At 42.7% G+C, this 9522-nt stretch overlaps 1 protein-coding gene across 1 annotated transcript; it reads left to right on the forward strand.

The window, feature by feature from the left end:
- Window positions 1-1599: 1599 nt before the first annotated feature.
- Window positions 1600-4492, forward strand: LOC147903283 (uncharacterized). The gene is made up of 4 exons (XM_087371262.1): window positions 1600-1756; window positions 2560-2831; window positions 3369-3595; window positions 4192-4492. Exons 1-4 carry the CDS (start codon window positions 1600-1602, stop codon window positions 4490-4492), a joined length of 957 nt encoding a protein of 318 aa, XP_087227388.1.
- The last annotated feature ends 5030 nt before the right edge of the window (window positions 4493-9522 follow it).

Below are 9522 nucleotides of genomic sequence, written 5' to 3' on the forward strand. Positions count from 1 at the left end.
ACAACACCAAACCAATCCTCTATTAAAATTGAAACATGATGTTAACAGGTACAAACCGTTCGACTCGAACTTCAAAACAAAAATCTTGGCCACTACAAACTTTAAAAGCAAAGCGGATACACTCGAAGAGAAATACATAAGAGAACTAAACACAACCGACTCGAAATATGGGATACAATAACCTCAGTGGAAATCCAACATCTACAAAAAAATTTTACTTTCTCAAAAATAGAGACATAATCTAGTATATTCAAGTAGAAGCCCATTTTCAATACATGTAAAGGACTTCCTATTTCAAACTATAGTTACATCATACTCTTGAAGGACTCTTAATTCATAACATATATTACTCATTTTTTTGGGTTTTCAAAGCATTACTACTTTTTTTCAATACACATAAAATAATTCATGTATAACATGTATAAAATGCTTACAAAAGCATCATGTTTTTAGTGATATATAACTCCATTTATACCAATTCCAATAATAACCACTTTTAGGTATACTATATAAATTTTCATGTATTGTTACTCTTATAATAATATTATAGTGTATTTCAAAAAAATCTACTATTATAGTGCTCTTCTTCATATCATAATTAATTCTTCTCAAATTGCAAGTTTACATAAATCTAAGTTCTAAATTCACTTTAACAATCAAGTCAAGATGGAAAATATTATTTAACAATTTTTACGAAATAGCACTAACTTCATTCATATATATTCTAGCTCAATACAGCTACCTGCCCGGATCTAGTTCAAGTTTGGAGGTACCTACACGCCGACGCAATCACACTTAACAATGCTAGGTGGAGGGAATGTAAAATGTGAGAAGGAGAGATCTCTGCTCATGGAAATGCAAATATATATACAGGTTGACGAAATGCTGGAGAAGCTGGACGAAATTATTTTGATGCGAGGGCCTGCTTGAGCGCCTTCCTCGACATCAACGTCCATGACAATTTGGTGCCCAGCTGTGAATCAAGTGTAGATGAACACTCAACGACCTTCGTGATCAACCTCTGCAAAGGACACCCCATGCTAAGCCATGCACAACTCACCGTGATCTCCCCGCATGCAGCGGTGAAGAGCCACGTGTTGGGTAGTCCACCCAACACTCAACAAAGAGTAAAGAACCGTGTGTTAGTTCTAGGCTAAACACGAAAAACCGCGTGGCAAGAGATCGAGAAATTAAAGAAAATTTAATTTTACTTCTCCCGGCGTCGTCTTCACTAAAGCGTCCCGTGGCAGGCCAAAAACCTTAAGATTTTGGGAGAGAAGGTTTTTGAATTTGTAATTTTGAGGACATGTTAGTTATTTTTGGTGAAAAAACTTGCAAAATCTTGAAACAAGGTGAATGCTCGTAAATCATTCAAGTGCAGCGTGGAAAAGAGGGCAGAAAGCAAGCAGAGAGGGAGAGAGACGCTTGCGGCTTAAGTGTAAGAGATCACAGATGTGCTTTCTAAATCGGGTCGTTTTCCAAACTAAGTAAGTGCAATGGGCATGAATCAGTGTACTGTGACGAGGACCTGTTTGAGAAAGATTCTTGAGAAGGACCGAAGAAGATGAGCAGGCGAGATCAGAGGAGTGCGTGGTGAAGATGGTGTTGCAAGCAGAAGAGCATCCGCAGTTCCTGAGACTTCGTAGCAGCGGCAAACGCATCTGCTATCGCACCCTCGGTTGCTCCAAGGATGAATCCAAGCGCTCCCTCTTGGTTTTGCACGGCCTTGCTTCCTCCCGCCTCGCAGCTATGCCAGGTTTCCTTTGCTCGCATTTGATTTCCTTAGAAGTGTCGCCCATGCTTAGAATCAAACCTTGCATCGCTTCACCTGCTGGAGCTTCAGCGCTCATTTCTTCCTTTTCCGAGAATGAAAATTGAGCTTCTCTGATTGTCTCATCTGGCTCGGAAATCTCCATGGTCGCTTCCGTCTGTCTCTTTAATTCAGCAGACTCGAATTTGAGCTTTAGTTATGCTCTCCATGGTTGTTTGCATTCCGAAAACGAAATTTGGCTTCAGGGGTGCTCTATGTACTCGGTCATTGGTTGTGTTCCAAATTCGATCTTCTAGCGGCGTGTGTTGCATTTTGGCGACGCTGGAATGATGAACGTTGGTCTTTGTACTAGGTCCCGACACAGCCATTCTTGCAATCCAATCGGAATGAGAAATGCTTGAGATTTAAGGCTATCCTTGTTCACCTTCCGTGTACTGCTACGCCGGCCGGCGCATAGGTCTAGTTTTGACGCTGTCATTCGACGAGAGCAGCAGCGGGTCCTCGTGCTGAAACCTTCTGATCCTCAGCATTGTCGATGTAGCTTCATTCGATTGATTCTTCTCTCTTATGCTGGAACCGCCTGGTTTTTTCTGAGCATTGACCAGCAACGACGAGCGAATCGTTGTAGCAACTATTGCGTGTAGGCACGGCATGTATGCTCCAAATTGGAAGCTGTTTTGCAAGAAGCTTCACGATTTGCAAGAAATTAGTCAGGGTTCCGAGTCGGACTCGTTTTTCTTGCTTGTAAGAGCAAATATTCTGATTTTTGGCGCGGTGTTCTGCAACAGGTGTGTCTGAGGATATGCTTAGGCAATTTGGAGTGAGACTGGTGGCAATCGATCGAGTAGGCTACGGGCAGAGCGACCCCGATGCATCTCAGACACTGCGCACCGCTGCTCGCGATCTCGAAGCGATCATCGACGAGCTGCAGCTCGGCGAGAAGGTGTGGCTGCTCGGATTTTCCGGTGGAGGAGCTTTTTGCTGGGCTGCAGCTCGCTACATCCCGCACCGCATTGCAGGCATCGCAATGTGGTGCCCTGTGGGATGCTACTGGTGGAAGGTAAAGACTAAAAGCTCCAAGCTCGTCGAATGAAAGCTCAACTAAACTTCGGTTCCATCGAAGGTCGCGGATAGCATTTTCTATGCCTGGAGCTTCTTCTTTCGTTAATGATTCATATTTACCACCGCTTCTTTGGCAGGGTAAACGGATCGATTCCAATTTCCGTGCGTTCGTGCACTTCCCCGCAAAGCAATCCATCGATTCCTGCAACGATTTATTACGTGTGTAGTTGTCGATCAGTTACGCTGACGTTTCCAAGTTCCAACCATTTTGGCAAAATTTTCTTCGATTCACTCATATAAAGTCTAATTTTCGGCAAAAGAATTTACTGATCTCATGGTTCTGTGATCGTTCAAGCTTGAAGTTTGAACTGACTGCTTAAGAAAGAAGTCCGTCTAGAGTCTCTACACGTGCCGAAATGGACCGCTCCTTTCAAGTTTTGATCGTTTCGCCGTTGAATATTCTTCTGTCAGTCACTTAAGTCTGAATGTATTTTGAGTTGCGCCTTCTTCTCAGTGGATGGCTTCGTGGTTGCAGGGAATCACTGAAGAACAGCGCACCGCCATGTTTGCAGGGTTGTCCGAACGCAGCAGGAGCATGCACAACTCCGGCTTGAAGCTTCCTTTCTTTGTTCTGCGCTGGTATGTGCGTTTGGTGATGATGCGCATGGTGGGGGCTCCGTGGGTGAAGAACTGTCGGACAAAGCTATCCCAACCAGATCGAGTGCATCTCCAATCACCAGAAGCAGCAGATCTCATGCTAAGGTGAGCAACTGGGAAGATCTCATTCTGTGGAGATCTCATGCTAATTAAGATCTCATTCTGTGCATACATTCTTACGCAATCTCTCCTTGGAATGCTGAAAACCGCATATTTTCATTTGACATCGAAAACAAGACCCCAACGACGATGAAATCGATTCCAAATTTAGGCACTGCCTGCATCTCTCTGGTTGTACAAGAATCTATAACAGAATGGTTTGTGAGCAGTGAGGTGCAACTGATGCACGAGTCACAACTCCGACACGAATCGTGCAAAGCTCGTGTACTACGGATACAAATCATCCGTGCCACGCGGTGTGCAATTGTTTGTCTCTAGTCTGTAAAGGAATTGGAGCTCAGTGTTGAATCACACACAGTTCTGAAAGCTTTCGACTCTTGAGTGCTTTATCTGTTCGTCGTATCACGATATTGTAGCTGGGGAAATACACCCTTGCACGCATGTTCAATCTCTTTGTTCAGCTTTCTTCCCCGATGCTTTGATGCGAATATTGCGGATGCAAAATGAAGCCTCATAACAAAGCTATTCTATTCTCATGATACTTCAGGAAGGTATAACATAACACTCTTTCCGTGCTGCAGGGACAACACAGAGTCTCTCACAAAAAACAAAGGGTTCGGGATGGCTAGAGATCTATATCTGGTGAGCAGGCACTGGGGCCTGGAGCTCGAGGAAGTGGGCAAAGCCTTCGAGGGTACCATCCACATCTGGCAGGGAGATGATGACTATGTGGTGCCCATCCAGATACAACAATACGCCAAGCAGCAACTACCAAATATTGTGCAGCTACATGAGCTCAAGGGTGAAGGGCACCTCTCATGGTTTTGCTTCAATCCTGCAGGCCATCTCGAGACCCTCTCAACGCTCTTTGGAGAAGGCTAAATGAAATCAATTTAGCTTTTGATTTCTAGTTACTCAATGTGCTCATTAAAAATTACAGGACCCATTGATTTGACACGATAAGATTCCATTTGCCACAAATAGATAGTGCTTCACATATGAATTTGTTTTAAGTTTTGGAATTTTAGAGATTAATCTTGCAAAGATTAAAGAGAATCTTCTACTATTTGCATGTTTTTTTTTTTGGCGTTAGATAAGGTTCAGCCGTACTCTCACTGTGCACCATTTTCTAGCTTGTGTTTTGCCGGTCAGCCTTCCCTTTCAATTCTAACGGGTCAAGCCAAAAACAGAGGTTTATGGGTTAGATGTTCATGGCTTGCCTCTTATGCAGGCAGAGCCATAGCCTTTATACTTTGCCTTTATACTTCAATGTTTTCCTCGCTTCACATTACATGTGCATGGGACGATCTAGGTTTGCAAAATACCCGATCGAACTAGAAGTGTAATACAAAGTGGATTGAAAATGAAGTTGTCAAAAGATGTGTTTCAACCTCTGTCTTTGTAGAGTAACTAGTTTGCCACGTGATGATTCCGTGCAAGAAAATAAAGTGGCTCCACTCTTGTATTACTAAGAAAAGAAAGGTCATGGCCCTACACGCAACGCCATTGCTAATGCACTAAGGCTTGGTTCAAACCACCAGCTTCAGCCAAGGAGGAGAGAAGGAAATAGGAAGATGCTCGGGCAGGTGGTGTGGTTCACATTGAGCTTTATAGAGAGGCTACCATTATTGTTGCAATAGCTTGTGATTGACAAGCTTGGTGTAGTGGATACATCCTTACTCTGTGGGACAGCCGCCGGTGAACGTTCAAATACTAATTAGAGCACTTTGCGTCAAATTTTTTAGTCGCCCAATGTGGCAGACACTTTGTTTTTGGTCATACGTCCAGGCCTGGGGCCACCTAGGACAACAAACCTTTTCTTCAGTTTTGGGAGATGATTGGGCGGGTGGTTGAACCCTCCCTAAGTTGTAACCACAAAAAAGAAGGAAAATCACACATTTTGGAGCATGGACACATGATTGCTCACCAGTTCACTGGTAGTTCTGCCATGTTCTAGAATCATTGCTTTTACTTTGGCACATAATTTAGAATCTCAACTCCATAACCATAAGCTAAGACCATCCCTCTTGGGATTTGGGATGGGTTTGTCCGTCTTCGGATCAGCTATACTTTTCCCTAGATTTTATGAGCCCACATTCCCCTCATCATCACGTCCTCTAGGTTTAGTTTAATGGCCATACCGTTGTGAGGTAGATCAAAGTCTCCTCACATTGACTGATCGCACATTTCTCCATTTACACTAGCTACGCATCCCCTACTCTGTATTATACTTGTCTGATTGTCCTACTTCTAAAACATGCTAGGCACATCTTCTCTCTTCAATGTCATCGGTCAGATTAGATGTAATCTAATTCGCCTAATTAACACACTCTATAACAAGGAAAGTATACCTTAAAATTTCACCAGAAACTCCCCACTCTCAGCTAACCTCGATTGGGAAGGGCCACGAGTCAAGCATTCAACTCAATACTCGAGAAGATTCAGAGTCTTGGCATAACGATTGATCACCAAAATCTTCTTGGATCTCTCTCCAAAATGCCCATCTACGACATCCTACATGCTTATGGGCGACATCCTTCCATTTTGCTATGTTAGCTTTTCCTGGCAACCACTAAGGTAAGGCTTTCATGTTTAGCATGGGAGCCTTTAAATCTATTGGGAGTCAATGGACATCACTGTTGGCAACTCCCGTCCTTTTGAGTTTCGAATTGAGCTAGATTTTTTTACAGTAACCATTGGCCACACCGATCCTCAACCAAGTCTAATAATGCTTTCCAACAACCAAACCTTGGTCTTTGAGCCAGGGGTGTACTTTAGGAGGTTCGACTTCCTCCAAAATTCCACCCTAGGTCCTAAAGGTCTCTCCACCAATGGATTCCCTTGTCATGATCAAGCTAAGCAAGAGGCACTCCTGAGTCTCAATTTTTTGGCTTTAATCCACCACGTCTTCAAGGCATCCCTCGTTAGCCATCCTCTCCCTTTCCACATCAAGGTCATAAGTTGCAAGTTGAGCAATGAATGCGCAGAATCTAGAGCAAGGCCATTGACGAACAGGTAGAACATCCACCCTTGTAGCCTCCACATCCAATAAGGTACCTTGATTGGCCTCCTAGCTTTGATGGTGGTTGGATGTCAACAAGAAGCAAGGCACCTTTCCATTTGTTGCCTATCTCCTTTCAAGCTATAAGTGGGGGTAGGAGCTTTACATTTCAAAATCAATTGGTCATTATGATGCTTCATTTTAACAGCCTAGCCCACCCCAAAAAAAAGGTCCAACTATAGACTACAGTTGTAAAGGTAAGCAAGTTGCAGATGGAATGAGTGACTCGTGCTAGATGGATTATGGTAGAAGAAGCATTAGATATTCATCACAACTATGTGGCTATGGCAGCTACAAACTTTGTAGAGTTCCATGCTTCTTGACACTCTCACGAAGGTCTCTACTAGACTTCCCTCATTAGATAGGCTACTACTCATCATGTTTGCAAGGTATGGAGGCATGTCTCGCAAGATGATGTCTGTGGCTAGTTGTGGCAAGATGATGTGTGTGATAGTTTGGGCATGTGGATATCCCTTCGGAGGAAGTTTTCTTTACACAGCGACAACTTTTGTAGCATGTCTTTCCCATTGTTTCTCCTGCACCTACCTTGGAGCTGGAGGAATCTTTACTAAAAGGGAGTTATCTGATTATGCAATTAAATCATGTGCCAGATGAAAGTCTCCAAGATGGGATAGTCTCAGTGTTGCCGAATTCATGGAAGAAAGGGCTTGTCAAGCTTCTTCCCAAAAATTCAATATGTGAATCGTTTGGCTAATTGGAGACCTCTCACTCTTATGCCAGTAATTTATAAGAGCATAAACCAAAATGGTGGTAGATAGCATCAAAGGATATCTACATGATGGTCTCTATCCTGCCCAATATGGCTTTGTTCCTCGCATGCATATCATTGATTATATTGCAAATGCCTAGAATATGCCAAATACACGTAGCAAGATGTGTTATTGCTGCAGGTAGATACTACCGAAGCTTTTGACACGATTAAATGAGATTTCATTTCACAGAGCTTTGGGTTTTGGCACAAAAATGTAGCATGTTATTTATTGGTTGTATGATGATAGTAAAGAGAGAGTAACGGTGCCTATATTTTGTCTGGGGATATATCTGATAATTGGACTCTCTGTTGTTTGGTTCTCTGAGGATGTCCATTGAGTTCGCTATTGTATGCAATAGCCACGCATGCAATGTTTCAATACATGGATCATCTTGTGGGGGTACAAACATGTTGCATGATTGGAAATTCCTGAAAGTTGCACTATGATTGCTCATGCATATGCTCATGATTTTTTTTTACTCCAAAGAATACTGAGAGGGATCTTTCTTCCCTGTGCATGCTCTATCATTACATGGTCTGGCTTCTAGTCTACATGTGAATTTTCAAAAAACTAAGCTCTTGCCATTGCATTCTAAAGACTGCCATAGTCGTTTATTGCCAGGGGAAGTTGTTCCACCTACTCAGTTAGTTCATCATCTTGGTCATCCTTTGGGCTAGATGATTACTCGTCTTCAACAAACTGGTTGGGTGCTTGCAAAATTGAAGAGAAAACTAGAATACTGGAAACTAGCGACTTGGCCACCGTTACATGTTTGCCTAAGAATAGTCGAATCTATTTTGGTGGCATACATTCAGTTTTACTTGCCTTTGATCATGTTTGGCAAGGAAGACCTTACATGATTTATGTCAGCCATTATGGAAACTTTTTGGCATTCCAAACATGGGCAAAAATTTTTGAGATTGTTTTCAATGCAACGTCTCTACTTGCCAAAGATACATGGAGGTTTAAATATTCTCAACATTCATAAGAATATCCTTGCTTATAAGGGCAAAATGATGCTGCAACCTGTGCAAGGTGATCAACCCTGTGCTGTCATGATGCGCTCTTTGCTTTCGCACATCATCACCTTTGCTTTTGGTTATTGGCAGCCCACTCAATGACATTTGTTGCTTGGCAGTATTGATGGCAAGATCAAAGGCTGTCCTTTGGTCTCCAAAATGTTATTTGACTGGAAGCATATTCTTTCACACTTGGAATGGCATGGCCGTGACTCTTTATAGGGAATGGCATGGACGTACATCATCACTCTACTTTTGGTTATTGGAAGCCCACTTAGTGGCATTTGTTGCTTGGTTTTATTGTTGGAAAGATCAAAGGCTGTCCTTTGGTCTCCAAAATGTTATTTGGCTGGAAGCATATCCTTTCACACTTGGAATGGAATGGCTATGACTCTTTATAGGGAAATTATTTTAATGATGAAATTATACATTGGTCAAAGGCCTTTGATCCTCCTTTGGCTTTATAGGAACCTAGACATACCTGCTTTATTAGTTTCAAAGGAATTCGCTTTGTGGCAGATGTGATTCATGATGATGGTACCATCATATCCTTTCCTTTGGCTACCATGAAATATGGTTTAGAGATGCATTACCACCCTCTTTGGCACAACATTGCTTGCATGCTTTGGACCTTTTTGCCGGTACCTCCACTTGAGCTTCTGGACAAGCTTGAAGATTGGACTTTTTATTCCCAAGGTTCATCAGCCCATCCTTTGACGTTATCTCACATTATGCTATCTTCTTTGTATGAGGTTCTTTTGCCCCCACTTTGGGTTTTCGATGAGGCGAATCAACTCTGGCACATGAATCGCTTGGCGAAGGGCATGGGGAAGAGATTGCAACAGCTTTGGAGATCCAAAGTTCCTCTTCAACAATAGCTTTTTTTTTGTGGCGGGTGATGATGGGGGTCTTTTCATCAGGACAACTTTTAGCACACAAACACATTGCTCCTACTTTTTGTCACCGATGTTTGGCTCCACAGGAACTTGTGCCTCATCTCCTTTGAAATTTTTTACACAACACCAGAGACCTTTTGAGCCTTATTGGATATCGTTTGAG

The sequence above is a fragment of the Dipteris shenzhenensis genome, chromosome 3, assembly GCF_047967505.1.
Source record: "Dipteris shenzhenensis isolate YYH24624 ecotype China chromosome 3, Dip_SZ_1.0, whole genome shotgun sequence".
In the NCBI taxonomy this organism is placed as follows: domain Eukaryota; kingdom Viridiplantae; phylum Streptophyta; class Polypodiopsida; order Gleicheniales; family Dipteridaceae; genus Dipteris; species Dipteris shenzhenensis.